The following is an 18,504-nucleotide window of genomic DNA, read 5'->3' as shown; positions in this document are numbered from 1 at the left end:
AATGAGGATGCTGACTGTTTGCCTGCATGCACTGATAAAGCAGTGTTTTATCCAGGGTGTGTTCCCAGATCTTCTGCAACATTGAGCATGAACTGGATACTATAAATGAATGGATGGATGAATGGATGGAATGATGGACGATTGGGTACATGTATAAATTAATCAATGGATAGATATTTCTCACTTTCCATTATTTCAGGGGTTGCCAAAATAAATTTGAAAAAAAAAATTCGAATGTGTTTAAAAAATCCAGATGTGCTTACCTTATAAGTAAAAAAAACAAAAGGAATTTTCCTTGTACCTTCTTTCCAGTCTAGTGGGAAGTGTTGTGTTGTGCATTGGCCATGCTCTTGCTGCAAATATCATGTACACCATGAAATGAAAAACCCCAATGATCAGACAGGAACTATAGATTATCCCTGTCCATCAGATTACCAAGAAAGGTGTTAAATTGATTTTATGCCCCGCTGTCGTTGTAATTGTTGTTATGGGCTGTGTCTCCAATCAAAAAATTCTTAAAGCTCAAAAACCTGTATAATGTTAAAGCTCAACATAAGGCTACGATTTAAGACATTAATCTCATTTTTCGTGCATGTTTACTGATAAACTCTGCAACTGCAGTGACCCTCAGTTTGAAAAGCCCCTGATTGGTGTAGTTACTACAGTATGTACTGTTAATGAACAGCAGATGGCGCTAAAAGAATAAACTCAGGACTACCCATACTCATGGTAATACATTATTTCTGTATTTAGATCATGCTTTTCCAAGAAAAATATGAACCATAATGCATAATTTTAATATTTAATACAAAACAATATATATATTTTACTACAAAGCATCAATTAGAAGATTTGATACTTTTTAAAGGGTTAAAAATAAGTAATTTTAGAAAGGTTGCCAGATTGGTCATTAAATTGGTCGATATTTTTTATTTTTTTTTACAAATATCACGCTTTAATTGATTAAATGATATTTGAAGACTTTTGCTTATCCTTTTGGTAAATGTTTATACTTAATTAAAATGTACAGACTGCACGTTAGTTTAAAAGGGATGACATTATTTGGCAACCTTTCCTGTAGACGTAGGTGGCGTTTGCATGGGTTTTTTTTTTCTTTTTGCTCCATCTTTTTTTTTTTGTTTGTTTTTTTTTTTTTTGGATACATCAGACAGAACCGGACTTTGGAGAGGGGACATATTTTCTGGTCCGCAGAATAAAACAGGAAGCAGGGAAAAAAGAGAAAACCTTGAAACGGATATAACAATCTTGACCAGATTTGGGAGCAGTACTCTTCGCGCGCGCGCGCACACACACACACGCACGCACGCACGCATGTACACGCGCGCGCACTCAGACACACACTCGCACGCGCACACGCACGGTTGAGTGTGTTAAGGAGACACACCACCGCTTTTCTTCTCAAGTGACTCCAAAAAACTTTGGCGGCTTGTGTTTGAGAGATTGAGATTTTCTCAGTTTCCCAGGAGGACGGCCTTGGAGAAGATGGGCACGCGCACAGGAGTGCGAAAGTTTTCCGTTCTGCTCATCTTGTTGCTCGGGTCTCATCTCATCGAGGTAAGTGCATTTATTCTGCCGTGACTTGGTGGGCTGCTTTCATTCACACACACTCCCGAGTGCACACGTGATCACTCCGCACTAGGTGACCACACACGTCCTTATTTCTACAAAGTGCATGCACAGAACTATTGCATGACCCCTTGAGGTACCTTGTTCCTGGGGGTTACTCTTGGAACCCTAGTGTTCTTTGATGCACGTGCACAAATGCATGATGTCTCCTTGTATGGTACCACCTTGATAAGACCCATCAGGTTCCACTTTTCCTTAAATGTAGTACAGATCCTACCCGACTGTTGTTCAATGTGTTATTTGTTTGGTGTTTTTGTTTTGGCTTTTAGTTTGTATACAGTCAAGTAAATAAACCAGATAGAAAAACAGGGAAAGCGGTAGCTCAGTGGTTAAGACGTCTGATCAGAAAAGGTCATAAGTTCAAACTTCAGCACCACCAAGCTGGGCCCTTGAGCAAGGCCCTTAACCCTTGACTGTATAAAAAAAGTCGCTCTAGATAAGGGTGTCCTCCGACGTAAAAAGCACATATTGGTGTAATAACCAGATGCCAACATACTTTTGGAACTGTGTGTATAATGACTGACAATAGTGGTCATTCAGAAACCCCCCCTGTTTTAAGAATATGGAGCCAGCACTAAACATTTAGATTATTCTTTAAACTGAAGAAAAAAAAACACAAATTTCGGTGTGTAGTTTTTTTTCTTTGATCAGCCCAAACACATTAGATTGCTACAGCCTGTCCTTTCTCCAAACACTTTTGCTCAAGCAAACACTTTAAGCAACGATTCTCTTCCGATTGTGTACAGGAGCAATAGGAATGCCGGCTTTGCTCCAGTGTCTTTCTCCTGATCTAATCTTGTCCATAGGAACCGGCTATTCATAGACACTGTGCATGCCTGTAAACTTTCTCAGCTTTATTCCCATGCACATGGCTTCAGTGGGAACACCTTGAGTGCTGGGCGTAAACCTTTTCTTACAGTTTACACTATGCGGGAATGTAAACGGGACCTCGTGTACGCCCTTGATGCACTCCGCATTGCTTATTATTCTACATTGTGAACTCAGTTACGCAAGTGATAGTAAATGAACTACCACCTATCGCATAACTCCACACCACATTTAAACCCAACAGCTATATCTGGAAATGTCTTTAGTCTAGCTTAATATTGTTTTTACTATTTATAATTTTTTGTTTTTTCATTAATTTAATTATTAAAAATTATTAATTTTCAGGCTGGGCTTTTAGGATTGGTGCTTTTACTTGCTCTAACACATTTATATATACATCTTGAGTCCCATGAGTCAGTTTTATGAGCACAAAGATACTGCTATCATTCTGTCATGTTTAGAGCAAGGTGTGATTTGAGGCATGGCCGCCAAATAACTGGACAAACATGAATTGGTTTTAGAGATTTGGATAAAAAAAAAGCCAATTTTTGAGTTAGGTGAAGACCAAACAGTTATAATCTTCATTCTTCAAATTTCTTCTTTGATCTTCAAATTTTCATTCTTTGTCAGTCCATGTGATGTATCTAATTCAAGTGAGCTTGCGTATCGAGATTGAATGCAAAAATAGGTCCTTGCCAGGGACAAGGCACTGATGTGGTGTTTTTTATTTTCACAGAATACTATTGTTCACACAATTACCCTATAATTGCTCTAAACTAAGGACATCTGTTTTTCTCCTATTGTAGCTCAACTTTACTACATATTAGAGGGCTCATTGGATTCAGCGCTAGAAGCAGCCCCACTTGGAATTTCGGCGCTGTAATTATCAATCAGCTCAGACAAAACGGCAATAAACTCATTATCTTTTAGTTTACTAGCACAACCGAATCTTTGCCGTCTTTCTGTTAGCAATCGGTTGGGTGCTAATTGCTACTGGATTCTGCATTTGCTTTCCAAGTACAGAGGATTTCTCTGTGATGGAGCTGTAAAGAGGTCCTCATGTCGATAGATGTTCAAATGAAATCTATAAAGCAAACACACACACACTCGCCGAACCAGTTGATCTTAAAACTGATGATAAATTTGTTTATTTTCAAGTAATATGATATGAACATTCATGGAATATGTTCTAATCGATTTCTTTTTTTATATCATTTTTTAAATAGTAAAATCATGTACAAGTGAACCCTTTGTTTAGTAGACATTTAACATTCTTGCATTTGGATCGCAGTTGCCCTTGGTGATTTTTCATATAGTAACCCGAGCTTTAAATGCTTATCCTTTGAGTTTATGCTTAACCTGCTTATGAGGTAATGGCTTATGTGAATGGTTCATTCGATGAAAGCAGTTTATGTAGACACGACACCGATCTATTTAAAACTGTGCATTAAGATTTAGATCTTTTTTTAATTCAGATTTAACCTAAAGTGGATGGGGAACCCCCAATGAAAAACAATCAGCATGTCCATTTCAGTGTGTAGTTGTTGTTTGGACCGAGACCATCTGGATTAGATGGTTGTGATTGCGGCACTCACTTGCATTAAAGAACCCCAGCAATGAGGAAATCATAGCAGAGTTCCATTCACCACACTAACCCATGCATATGGTGCGAAAGTTGCTGCTTCAGCACAATCACATTTGTCTCGCCGACTATTTGACGTGCTCTCAGTGTCTGTCACTCTCAGTGACTGGCATCCTAATTATGAGTATCAGCGACTATTCTGGTTTACAGTCTCTCCCAGAATATAGTGCTGCCAGTGCTCGCTGACTTCTACATAGGTGGCCCGCTTGACCTGGATTCCTGCACCCCTATACAGTTCGTTGCCAGGATGTTGTGACAGATCATTTTCTATTTTATCATGCCTCACCTTGACTTCTTTTAGAATGCCCACATTTTTTCAAGACCTATGTAAAGTCAGGATGTCGTGGGTTAAACATGTGATCCTAGACTTGCACAAAGCTCTGAGTGTAGTGGAGATTGGGACTATGAGTATTTAAATCAGGTCAGCTTTGCGTGGGATACGGTTTCACACTCGGGGCAAACATTCGGGGATTAGAAGTTTCTAATCGCGACGGCTGATAATAAAGGGCGTGTATTCTTTAGAGGCTCAAAGGCTTGAAATTCTGTCCCATTCCAGACTGTCCCTGACATTCCTATCATCATCCACTAACATGTCCTAACTAAATTCTCACCATATCCCCACAGGCCTTATCTCTGTGTTCCCTAATGCTTAGGGGGTATTGAGTTGAGATGGCATAGAGAGTAGGTTGGTGGAAAAGACACAAGAAACGTCACTAGAAAGGCTCAGCAAAATGAGGTTTTGTTCTTAAACCTAGGAGTAATAGAGTTTGAAAGTTTCCTCGTATCAGGAAAACTGTTTGGTTGGCTGATTGTTCACTACAAAATAATAAATGTGCTGAATTCTCTCCTTGAATTTGTAAGTGTACCTTTTTTCATTAATGCATTGAAAGTTTTGTAAATTTTAGAAAATTTAAGTGTGGAAAATTCAAATTTCTGGGTGAATGTCTTCCCACTTATCACCCACTTTCAAGCCATGGAATTTTATGTAATTCAACTGTTAGTACAAACTAAGTTACAATTACTGCAATAAAAATGACAGGTAACTAGGTACAATGACCAATTTTGTTACAAGCTATAATTTACAAAATACAAATCAAGTTACAAAGTAACTATAATTACCTAGAATTACAAATTAAAATACAAACTAACTATACATTTTGTTACAAACTTAAGTTACTACAAACTAAATAACAAAATAACTGCAATGAGCTACAGTTACAAAGTTTTAAACTAGCTACAATGAACTACAATTGCACATTTAAAGTAAAACTACAATAAGCTACAATTACAAATTAAATTGCATACTAACTACAATGAACCACAATCACAAGTTAAAATACAAACTAACTACAAGGAGCTACAGTTACAAAGTTTGAAACTAACAATGATAAATTACAATTACAAATTAAAGTACAAACTAAATACATTGAACTACAAATCCAAATTAAGTTACAAATTAACTGCAATTACAAATCGATTACAAATAAAGTTAATAAATAATGAATTACAATGACAAAGGCGTAATTGTTCTCATTGTAGTTCAGATTGTAGTGTCATTGTTTTTATGCCATGGTGCTAAACATCTTTTTGTTTATTTTTATTATTTAGTGCATGTCAGCCTGTGGAAAGTCATGTAATGTCATGTAATTTTTATGTATAAATATTGTACATGTGTAATGTAAAGGAATACTTTTAACACATAAATCTGCCTAAATCGACCAAAGCTCGACAGGGGAAATGATGATAGTCATCGCTGATTAGAGTGAATTCTTTCCAGACGTTTTTGTGTGTATGAGCGATCGAATGTCTGCCTTGAAGCATCTCCGTGGTTTAAAGTGAGTGAGTCATTTATGGGGCAAGAAGACGTACTTTAAACCCTGGTTCAGATCTATGCACAGTGCTTTATCTTGTGCTTTATATATATATAGATTTTTATGTTTGTAGCTACATGTCACATTCTGCTGGAAAACAAGTAGTTTGTGTTACCTCATGCATTGTAAATGATATATTTATTCACCCACCAATGCTGACACTGGAGACTCCTTATTTAATATATTTAATAACACTTATATTGTGCTAAATGTCAGAATTGACCTTTTTTTTTTTTTTTAACATTAATAAAACAAATACCACATTACCACAGTATCAACACATATTGTGTTACCGTGGGAGTTCCACTGTTTTTTTTTTATCTCGTTTCTGATTTTTTTGTGCCAGACAAGTGAGGAAATGGTGTGGTTATTTTTAGAATAAAAGGAAACAAGTGCTAAGTGCCAGTCCACTGTATGTGTAAAAAGGTATGGCCCAAAGCAAACATGGCAGGAGTCATGGAAAGCTAACGGCTCTGCATTTGTTTGTCCTACAGTGGGGTGTGACTGAGGTTTAGATTGAGGTCAGTGAGGTTAACAACTTACTAACAACATAAATTAATCAATATTGGGGTTTTCTTGACGGGGTATTGTATTCAGCCAAACAATTTTTCCACGGCTGGAATCTCGCCTCCCTTTCTGGTGTAATCACATCGACCTGTGTCTAATCTGTACTGCATCGTTGTGGGATTCGGAGGCTTTCATCTGTGTGCACTTCACAGAGTTCTGGGACAGACTGCAAACACAGCTGCATCTCAGCTGGTACACCAGTTCTTGCATGTGTGGACAAGAGTTGGCGCTAATTTGCAGCACTGCATGATGCAAAAGTAGACCTCGCACCATTGTCTCTCCTCTAGCACACCCACACACACACACATTCTACAACACAACTGCCCCTGCAGCAATACCAAGGTCTCACCTGTTGCCAAGCCCCATTATGTCACACTGAGTCATTCTGCCATGGCGTCACATCACATAGTGTGTGATGAGAGCTTGGTGTGTGGCTGGAGGTCTTGGTCTGGTTGACTTGCGAAGACAAAACACCAAAGACTGAATTATGGGTGATTGCTGAATATTTTCGATATAATGTGAATATATACTGTACATAAAACTCATTTCCTCATTTACTCATCATTTCCTTTTCATGTTGCTTTGTAATTACTACTTCAGTTCGATTGACATGCAAAGAAACTAAACTTTGCACCTTGTCCAACGATTTGTGTGTTATCTGTGTTGAAACTTTTGCTCTTTAACAAGACTTTTATTGACATAATTAGCATGTCCTAATTGTCCTGAATAGCATGTCCTTTGAGTAAAAACTTTTTGGTCTTGGGTCAGAATGTCATTAAATAACTTTGGGTTAAAACATGGGTTGTCTTTATGTTGTCTAATGTCTCCGAAGAAGTAACAATGAATGGAGCTCAATTAATCAATTAAAAACATTGCAACACTTAAAATTATAGCAGTTGAAGATAAGAATAAAGACTCACTTGCCGTGTTGCTGAGAAAGCGCTAAAGACCTATGAAAGAAAACCTAAAGTTAAACTAAGTGGTCGCTCAGTGGTTAAGACGTTGGGCTTTGGATGGGAAGGTTGCTCAAATCTCACTAACGCCAATCTGCTGGCACCGTTAGGCCCAAAACCCCGACTGCTCTGTTGTTATTCTTTTTGAATAAGCACTTCTGCCATAAAGGCTGTAAATGTAAATGGAACGGCTTTATCTGACACTGGAGACTCCTTCCTGCACCTGTTTGTTCATTTGGTTTTGAATACTTTATTGATCCCAAACGGAAATTATTTCTTTGCGTATCCCAGCGATGTAAAAGGCTGGGGTCAAAGCTTAGGGTCAGCCATGTTATAGTGCCCAGAAAACCCTCTGGGGCCTTGCTCAAGGGACCCAAGAGCGGCAGCTTGGGGATACTGAGGCTTGAACCCGCAAACCTCCGATCAGTAACCCACATCGGTAACCACTAAGCTACCTGCTGAGTCTATCGCCATGTGGTTCGCCTTGCACTTGGAAAGATGGTCAATGCTGCTGTTATAGAAAATGAACACCTTTTGAGTAAAAAAAAAAAATCTCGAGTACGTTTGAGTTTGGTGCCAACAACTCTTTGTATAGCGTCCCTAAACTTGGTATTCAACAACCCAGAGTAAACACTTTAGCAGTTATACCCATAATGAATAGTTGCTGGGATCAAGAACGAGCTAAGAGCTTCCTCCATCATGTGAACGTGTCTTGTAAAGCCGTGTTGCCGGCACACTATTCTCTTACCTTTAACCAAAGACAAGCCTTTACTTGTCCTGATATGAAACACGCTACTAATCTGAGGTCCTTGCAGCCTGGTTGGTTGAACTGTTCTCCTGGGCTGTTATTAAATAATTATGATGCATCTTATAAGAGTTCAGCCTCTGCAAGAAAGGAAATGAAAAGGAACTTTGTAGCTTTCGGGGGAATATTTCGCAGCGGAGCAACCTGGATAACATAAATATTTGAAGAATGTCACCAGTGGCTACGGTTTCCTTTACACTTTCAGTGTGTTTGAGTTGTCAGGTTCTGGTATACTGTAATGCAGGGTTTAAGGGGGTAAAAACCGGCTCCAGCTCCTGTTTTACTTCAAGCCCCCATCAGCCGTAACAAACCGCACATGATCGCTGTAATTTATTGTAGAGCTGGAGAACTGGATTCTTTTGAAGTGACTCGGTTGTCGTTTGTCCCATGCTCTCCTCTCTTCTTTGCTGAGAAGCATACAAGTGGCTTTAGATAAAGCAACAAAGCAGTCCTTCACTCTGTGGTACATTAGCATTTCAACAAACCCCCTTCGAGAAGTGACCACTTCACACACCAGTGGCCTTTGCACTCCAAGCACTCCTGCACTTTTGTCATTCAGAGCTTGAGGCAGTGCCTTCTCATTAGATATGATTAGGTCAAGGTTAAGATTTGACTGTATTATAATATATTTACCAGAGCAGTTTTCACATTGCATTTGCACTTATGTATATTTATTAATATAGATAATTTACAGTGTGTGTGTATATATAATTTCTTAACACTGGCATAACCAAGTTTTATATAACACAGTGTATAAACCTTAAGTGGCATGGGATTTCTTGGTAGCTCAGTGGTTAAGGCTCGGTGTTCAAGCCCTGGTATCGCCAAGCTTGCCACCGTTGGGCCCCTTGAACAAGGCCCTTAACCCTTTGTGCTGTATCTTGACTGACCCTGCAGTTCTGTCCCAAGCTTCCCAACGCTGGGATATGCGAAGAATGCTTTTCCCTGAAGGTGCTGTAAAGTACATGTGACAAGTATAAAGCAACTTTTCTTTTCTTTAGTCCTTTTAATAATAATAAAAAAAAATTAAAAATGAATCAGTCTCTAACAACTATTTCAAGGACATGCAAATAAAATGTACTGAGTTTATTCATTATTAGATGTTTTTTCCTCATCACTGTCAAGGGTTATTGTTTGTCAGTATCCTCATTTGTAATACATGATGTCTTGCGTTGAAAGGGGTAATGCCATTCAAATCTTTACGTAAAGATAGTAGGAAAAATCCCATGAATCCATTAAGTGGTTGTTCAGTTCAGCCAATGCTACCTGTCGGACCGTTATGCTGGCAAATTTTATCAAGTTGGACCTGAAATTTAGATGGATATATTTTGGGAAACTTTATTTCTATAGAAAATGGATATAATTTTATGACATAGCCCTATTATATAACGTTATTCAGTGTGACCGTCATTGCAGAGATGGTACAGTCTATGCTGAAAGAGAATACATTTTTGCAGCCGTTGATAAAAAGTGAATAGTTTGCTGTAATTAAAAATCTTTTGGAATGCTTGAAAATTTAGCTGCGATGTAGCATAAGAAAATATAGTGAGTTAATATTGCCACAAGAAATTTAAATGTGTGTCTGAGTACATATGAGTAGGATGTTCTCATGAGGTATAAATATCCCATTTAGTGCATTCAAATAAAAACCAATCTATTCGAAATTACTTGAAAACAGTAACCGCACTATTAGTTTGAAATAATCCCAAACTTTGGGGTCTTTTTCTTTAGCCTGAATCTTCTCCTCGCCCTTCGCTGTTTTCTCCCTGTTCCTCCATTTTTTATTTTGCAGCGTCTTCTGCGTTACCTGTCCAGAGCGCTCCAGAGTTTAGATGGTGGTGCGTCAGTATTAGTGGTCTGTGGGAAAACACAGTGCTCCGTGTTTAGTTAAATGGACTAAATGAAATTAATTTGCCTGGATGAAATTTTGTAATCGATTTTCTCGAGAAGGAATCGTTACAGCTCTAGTTCCCACCCTTGCTGGCCTTTATTATCAGCATCCTCCCTGTGACCTAATTGGGAAGGAAGTCTGGCTGAATGCTTTGCTCCATATGCATTTTTTTACGCCAATGTCTGCTTTAATGTGCGCCTGCCAGAGAGATTTCTTTTGCCGTGCAGCGTCATCTGATCAGGTAAAAAAAAAAAACAAAGGCCCTGCTGATTCATCATCCTGTGAGGGAAATGAAGTCCAAATTTATCTATAGGATGGGGAACCCCAATTCCCTGCAGCAAGTTTACTCAGGCTTTCCTGTGGAACTTCCAAGATGAAGGCAGGAGCTGTATATAAAAGCACTGTCGTCTTATTTCTTATTTGCTTTGTTTTTTCCACGAACATGTCATGTTCAAAGGCAAGTCATCACAGAACACCTATTCTAAGCGCTGCACATTAAAGCAGACATGTTTGAACTGGTAATGATTAATTTGCTTAAGAGCCACCTGCTTTTTGAGATGCCAAAAACCACATCCCACACTAGAACCATCAGAATGTCTTTTATTTAGATTTCCATGAGAGAAAATGATTCATTCCAGTACAGCTGCAATACTTTCCATGTTGGTTTTTGCTGATGCCTAACTACATGATTCTTTGCCCCATCAGAGTCTTCTCATGGAAAAAGAAAACATCAGTGAAGCTGAAAGTAACCACTGTATATTGTTGGTAGTCCTATCGTAATATATTTAACCATATGAAAACATTTACCTCAACTTTAAATTAGTTTGCATTTTTACAGCTTAGAAGTATGGACTGTTCTACATGCTCAGGGTTTTCCCGAGAAGCTGTTTTAATGAAATAATATCCGAACTTTCGATTTAGATGCTCCACCCGAGATCTATGAAACTGTGTACTAACAAACGTACAGTTCGGAGGGTGAACTGTACGGTTTTTTATCTTTAGGTGTGTGGTTCTGTGTGAAAGCATGTGCAGTTTTGTACACCAAAAAATGAAATGGGAAATATATACAGTCACAGGAATAATAAGTTTTTTATGTTATTCAGCAGTTTTTCAAGGCAGCTTGCCATGTTTTGTAAAAGTGGTCAGTTCTTGGACATGTTTAATGATTTTTTTTTTTTTTGGTAATAGCAAGAAGTCTTTTAGGGGAGGGGGGGAACCCAACTTGTTTTGTTTTGTGCGCTCTGGTACTAGGCAAGTAAATGGTCTTCCATGTTTGCTGTTATTGACAATGAAGTACCTCAGTCAAGGCCCAACGTTGTTTATCTGTTTTAACCAGATGTGATTTTGCATGTACAGTATGTGTGTGTCTATGAGGGAAAGTTGAGCACTGGTGTGAACAGTGTGGGAGAGCACTGGATCTATGGCTTGATAAGGAAAGAATGCAAATTGTGAGAGTTCTCCTTGCCAGGTTCAGATCACATCAGCTGCCATCTGCAGTTGCCCCCATTCAATGTCTTCAACTTACCGTGTCAAAAGCATCCTTGGCAAGCTGTTCGAGGCCATCGCTATAGACACTGCTCTGGTTGAGAAGCTTGACATGGATGTGCCTTTGTGTGGGCATGTACAGTCTATCTGAAGTTACTAGAACTTGCGTATTTGTGGTAAAAGTACCTAATTTAGGTATCCTTTTCTCAGTCTATAGACTAACAATGCATCAGGTGTGCATATGATACTTGCATGTATGATTGTGTCATACAAAAGACATTACGCAATAGGAGAAATTACTACTCGGGGGTTTACAGCTGCAGCATTTCAGCATATGCTGTCAATAATGTTTCCTACACATAATCAAAAGCAGAGCAGCTGTTTCAGTATTGCATAAAAGTCATCTGCAAGTGACATGATTTGAAATGGGTGTGTCATTGTCAGTTTTCTGGAAGATGCTGAGGGTCTTCAGTGCCAACAATTCCACTTTTGTCATTTGAAGATACCACAACTTAGTCATTACCCAGTTAAAGAAAATAAATGCCTTTATAAAACATTATTAAATTGTTCCAAATCAGGCTTCCCATCGTGGCCTTGGATTGTTACCCAACTGAAATGTTTGTGGCTTTTATACAAGTGGTTGTGTAAAATTTAGCTTCCACCCACACCTCATAATGCCTTCTTGGGATAAGCAAAACATTTTGTTCACTTGATTTGACAGTGGCGTCTCTTCAAAAATGGGCAGCTCTCACTGATGCCATGAGACAAACATGGTGCATTACATGGCACCAAGCAGAAAGCATTTCTTGTTTTGGCAACTCTGAGGTAATTTTTATAGAGAGTACTTATACTGTTACTCACATGCTTGCACATGAATGGAATTGAAGGAAAGCGATTCTGATTGAATTAACTGATTGTTATATTTTCTAAGTATTAATAAAAAACCCACAGCGGTGTACCAGGGCTTAACTCCACTTCGGTCAGAATGAATGCTTGGACTCATTTGTTCTAAGTAACAGTGAATTTCCATTATATAAACTTTGCCGCTTCACAGTAAACATGCCGGGGTGGAATGCCCCCATTTCCAAACTGCAGTAAAACAAACACAAGCTTCTTAATTGTCTTTTACTAGGCTTTATCACCACCTAAAACTAACCAACTCAAACAATTATCCTTTTAAAGAGCCTATTTAAACAGCTCTTTTAGCACTGATTTATTGTCGGTTAGTAGCTCTACAGGTTAGAACAGGGAGCGTGAGGAACTTCTCACCCTCTTGTATCCACTGCTGAGTTCCCTCTGTGGCCCTGACACGAACATGAAGGACGTTTTTAAAGCATGCACCATGGCTGAAATCTGGCACCAACACTGTTTGGCGCAGGAACAAAACCTGCTCGTGGGCACATGTCTCAACTGTAGCCTGTTGTTTTGCGGGTGTGGGGGTTCCTTAGTACCTGCAAACCAACGGGATAGAGATTTAGCAAGATCACATAAGAATGGGCAGTGGTTTTTTTTGCTCTGAGATGGGTGGGACAGGGCCAAAGTTTACATAGCTTGATCATCCCCGGCTGAGGTGCCTGAGCGGCTAGTCAGCACAATTTCCCACAACTTCACTACATGAAATCCCTGGAATCTCGTGACAGGCTTTCACCTCTTTGGCTTTGGCCAAAAGACTGGCAGATTTTGGCATCTAACACACTGCAAAGTGCATCTGGAACACTTTTTTATAGTATTGGAACATTTGAAGAAGAAAAAAGTTTATGTTGATTCAAGAATCGGGCATAAAGTTCCTCAGATGATCAACCACCAATCTTGGCAGACCAGAAACGGAAGTGTTTAGAAGAGCAATGTGTTAAAACAGCTCAAGGGTATCCAGCCTTTGGTGATAGTTTCCACTTGGCAAGGTTTTGCACATAGACTGTCCTGGTATCTGTGTTTAGTTGTAATTACCTTGTAGGAAATGAAACTTCACATCTGCTTCTAATGAATGGGCAGACTAGGGGCCCTTGCTTTCTTGTACCTTTGGACCAATCTGCTGGCATGCAGATGCAGAAGTGGAGGTGTTCCTTGGCTCAAACCCACCTTTAATTTATGCCTTGCAGCAAACTTTACAGACAGATGAATTGCTTCGGAGATGGTGCAACTTGGGGAATTGACAAAGCTATTACTTTACTACTTAAACATTTGGTGACTGATCTCGATGACTGCAGGCTACTTTGGTTTCCTTTCTCGCAGATGTATCTCTTCCAGGTCCCAGATACATTTATAGGCCATAAATATCCACATCTAGGAATTGAAATTGTACCTCAGATTTCCTCAACGTTACACGTTGTTTACTCAAAGCAGATGGCTGTTTGTACATGCAGTTATTGTTCCAAGCAGCATTTTTAAGTGGATGTTTATTTTAGACTCATGAGGAAGGAAGGCTAAGTTAGACATGGGTAAAGTCTTATTTTAGTCTGTGAATTAAGCAGGGTTTCTCCACACTAGATTAGGTGTGGTGCATTGTTGTCTGGAACAGCAGTCTTACTTGCTGATTTGCTTATGTATTCTTGAATACTTTTTATCAGGTGCTCAGCAATGCGTTACTTGGATTACGCAGGTTTAACATACACATTACCATCTCGTTGTCATGCTTCACATTCTTAATAAGAGTAATTATTCAAACGTGAGCACTTCTTTCATACCAGCTCGTTGTGACCACTCTGATTTCACTGATTTAACTGCATTCATGTCACAGGTTTTACGATTATGACTTAGATGTAATTAAACCTTGGAGCAATTTGGCCAGACATCAAACACGTTCTAAACTCTCCGATGTGGATAAATGCCAGTGCTGCTGCAACTCTGACTCATTATTTTTACCTACCGAACAAAATGTTTCCCCAGGCTGAACTTTTTTGTTTTTTGCATGCAAAACTATTTTGCTGGCAGTGTTGTATTTAAAAAAAAAAAAAACAAAACAAAACAAAAAAAAAACCTCAAGGTTTGGCCATGTGATATTTAAAACTAGATTGCTGTGTGAAGAAACTTGTTTCAAATCGTAACTTTCCTTTGCGATTCCCTGAAGCTTCCAGCCAATCAACATAATATAAAGTGTAAAACAAAATTCCTTATTAAAGCCCCATGTTGACCTTGGACAAGTGCTAGAAGTGAGTCAGTGTTTATCTCTGGATGTGCAGCTTATTCCCGCTTTTCATTTACTACCTTACCTTATCCAACACTCACTGAGTCTCCTGTCTGCTCTGAAGTAGCCTCAAGTTGTTATTCTCTAGAGGGTTTGAGGTGAACTGGTAATTTTGATGCTATAAACTGAGTGGCCATGAATTAAATTTAGTAGTCCAGTTGATTGTTTGGCATAAAATGATGAGTACTTGCTTAGCCGACGTTGACTCCTGTTGCCACAATGGTCTAATTTGATTGATTTGTCTTCGTCTTACCACAGTTGCCACGGGTCAAGTTATAGACCTTCGAGAATGGCAAAAAACAAATATAGAGAAAAGGTACATTTCTTGAGTTTCTGCCTCTTTAGGACCTTGCACCTGGTGGAACGTCATCCCTAGAGCTTAAGGATTCTCCTCCTTGTCCCAGCCGCAAGAGAGATAATCCTGTGGGTCGCGAGAGGCCGACTCCTTGATCCTTAGTCAATGGATGACAGGAAGCTTACAGTCAAGCATTCAGACCACAGAACAGGCCAATCAGGATAAGGCTACATCAAGCATACAAAGCAGGCACCTGATCCCCCGCTCGCATGCTGACTTCAGAAAAACTAGCATTAGGAATGTTTCCATTTCTCTTTTCTTTGTGCTGCCTTCGAGGAAGCAAGCTAGTGTAGCCAATGGTGCTGTATTACAGAGAGGGTCAGTTTACAGTCAATCCCTGGGAAATGTTTCGAGAAGGCGTAATTTGCTCAGAACCAGGAGTTCCACAGCTGTTGGAAAAGATTTTCCTGATTAGTTATGGTGTTAGTGGGACTACTTACCATATGCAGCTGACTCTCTGACATGTCCCAACTGTCTCAGTGTTTTTTCTGAAATTAGGAAAGTTTTGCCATAGTGTCAGTTCAGCAAGCCAAGAATTCATGCAAATATAACATTGAGGTCAACTTTGAAGATATTATGTGACATTTAAGGAGAGTTTGTGTTCGGGGAGATTTTGAATTCTACTCTTTGAACCAGTGACAGGAAATGCCAGAGGATGGTGGATCGTGAAATTAATACCTATTTGCTTGGCAGAAAACTCAAGACAGTATCTGAGAACGGTCATTTTTAAAACTAGCATTTTTATGTTTTTATGTATTTTCATGTATGTATTTTACTATAAGATATGTTCAGAATTCATAACTAAATTTGAGAAGGTGATTTTTCTTTACTAACTTTTTTGGCTGTCTTTCTGCTGTTTCACAGCAATTTGATAGCCGCACTGATAAATAATGAATTAAAAAACACACAAAAAAATGCAACTTGTCATGGTTTTGAAAAAATACAAAATAAAACCTTTGTTCCAACTTTACATTTGTAGACTTGACACTGTAGACTTCCTTTATAGAAACAATTGCATCCTTTTTTTAACCCCCAAGAAATGAATCAACCCTCTGACAAACCAAAATTGAAAACTGGTGAAAGCTGTTGTAAAATTAACATTTAGATTATAATGAATTCAAAGACTTAACCTTGAAGTATTTTGGTTGGAAAAGAGAGACTCCGCCATTCTGGACAATAAACCGCATCCCCCATGACCTACTGATGAAACAGTGGTGCTCCATTAGCAGAATTCAGCTCTGCTATAGAAAGGGGCACTACAGGAGCTTGTTTATAACAACAGCTTGCTAAAGCACTACACTGCTTTAAGGCAACAAACAGCAGTGAGTGGTAGCTCAGTGGGTGAGATGTTGAACGAATGGTCCTAATTTCAAATGCCAGCACAACTCGGCTGCCACTGCTGGGTTCTTAAGCAAAGGCACTTAACCCTCAACTGCTCAGTGGTATCAATGAGGGAACTGGATAAGGGTGCCTGCCAAATGCCATAAATGAAAATGGCCCAGTTTTAGGATTGGATCATTGAGCCACATCAGAAAATCAGTAGTTCCAACAAGATCCACTAATAAAACCTAATGTTTGCAGTACACTTACACATCACCTTTTTAAAATATTTATTAAGTTATATATTTAGATAAGATGCAAGTGAATCTATAAGTGAATCATGGTAATTGTTATACACTTAAATTATTGGAACAGCCAAAAGAAAAGTCTGGATGTGGCCTAAAGTAGCGAGCAACGACTGGCTGTTCCTACCAGATGTTTAGCACAAAACCATTCCTGAGAACTGCCTTTTTGAGCTGTTTATTGACTTGCAGCCAGTACTGACCCAATTGAGGAAGGTGTAAAAGTGTCAGAATGGTCCTTTCTACAGCGCTACAGTCACTATGAAAGCATTTCAATGGCTTCAGCTTAGAGGACTATGTGGCGTGTATCGCCGCCTGCAAGGTTTAACAAAAGAGGCTTTGAATACATTCAGGAGCTCACGCTTTGCTTCACCGCTCTCTATCGTCTCATAAAAAGCGGAATAGCTGACGTTCCCTTATGCGTCAAGGTTTGCTAAAGGGCAAGATGTATAATAAAGGTGAACAGTTTGCAACACCGGACCCATAAAATTAGCATTTTTTTTTAGTTCCTCTGACCCATATGTGCAGAAACCACGTGCATTGCTGTAGTCCAGTTGTCAAAAAGTACTTAAAGTGGACTGGAAATGCAAAGAGGCAGTTTCTAAAACCAGCTCTCAGTCACTGGTTGTTGAAGCCTCAAGAGTTGTTTTGTGAACTGCTTCAGTGTAACTTAAGGTAGGAGAAAGGTGGTGGATTTCCATGTAAAAAGGATAGCTTTTGACTGACAGGGCAGGCAGGATTTGTTACCCAAGGCCAAATCGGGCTAATTTCTTTGTGGAATTGCAAGAATTTTGCCTTTGGCTGAAAGTTAAAAGAAATTCAGCAAAAATGATCAATACACGGCTAGGCAGGACAATGATATAATATCAATATTGTGATTAAGTACCAAATTCCCTTTGTTATAACCTTTTGATAAAATCGTAACAAATTTTGGATTTTACCTGTCAAAGGTAAGAAAAAACCTGATGTTTGCTCTTGCACACACCCACTTTGTCCAAGGAGTCTTGAGCGAAGGGTGAAATTTCACCTGCAGCTATGTGGTTTTAGTGATATTTTTACCTTCCAGAGGAATTTCTTCTCTCTCTCCCTGGAGGTGTACTTCGCACTGGGTTAGAAAGGGGTCAACAGAGCTAGACATCTTCAGGTCATCACCAGTCACTTGCCAGAACATTTTATTCATGCCTGATCACCTCGCCATACCATTGCTTCATCTGGGAGCCAAAGCAGCATTCTTGTCTGTTTCAGCTAATAATAGTCTTTGTTCTTTTTCTTCTTCTTATATTTTTAATATTATTATCAGGCGGTATTCAGAGATGATAACGTTGGTATGTATGCTGGGGCGGGTATATTTGTATTCAGACTTTGGTTGATCAGGCTTCCCATTCAGATTGTGAAAATTACGTGATTGTACTTTCCTCCCTGCAAAGTTGCCTTTTTTGTCTGCTATTTTTTTTAATATTACAAGAATCAGTGATAGAAAGATTTTTTTTCTTCACTGACAAATCAAAGACTAATGTTATTGAAACGAGGCATATATATATCACAATATGGCAAGCATTGAAGTCATCTGATGATGGTACATTTTTTAAATGATGCTGCATAGGAGTTGTAGTTGTAACAATGTACCTTCATTTAACAATATGGCTTCCACCCT

The 18,504-nt window shown here is 39.0% G+C and overlaps 1 protein-coding gene across 9 annotated transcripts in view; it reads left to right on the top strand.

The window, feature by feature from the left end:
• Positions 1 to 1,129: 1,129 nt before the first annotated feature.
• The window catches only part of hspg2 (heparan sulfate proteoglycan 2), a 95,038-nt gene continuing 77,663 nt past the window's right edge, over positions 1,130 to 18,504 (top strand). For all 9 annotated transcript variants that reach the window (XM_046869200.1, XM_046869198.1, XM_046869202.1 and 6 more), the window contains exon 1: positions 1,130 to 1,575. In XM_046869200.1, the coding sequence (XP_046725156.1) occupies positions 1,504 to 1,575 (72 nt within the window). In that variant the 5' untranslated portion in view covers positions 1,130 to 1,503. The remainder of the gene's footprint in view (positions 1,576 to 18,504) is intronic.

This window comes from Silurus meridionalis, chromosome 16 (genome assembly GCF_014805685.1).
Source record: "Silurus meridionalis isolate SWU-2019-XX chromosome 16, ASM1480568v1, whole genome shotgun sequence".
In the NCBI taxonomy this organism is placed as follows: domain Eukaryota; kingdom Metazoa; phylum Chordata; class Actinopteri; order Siluriformes; family Siluridae; genus Silurus; species Silurus meridionalis.
The sequence above is the reverse complement of the archived record's forward strand: the minus strand, read 5'-3'. Positions and strand labels throughout refer to the sequence as shown.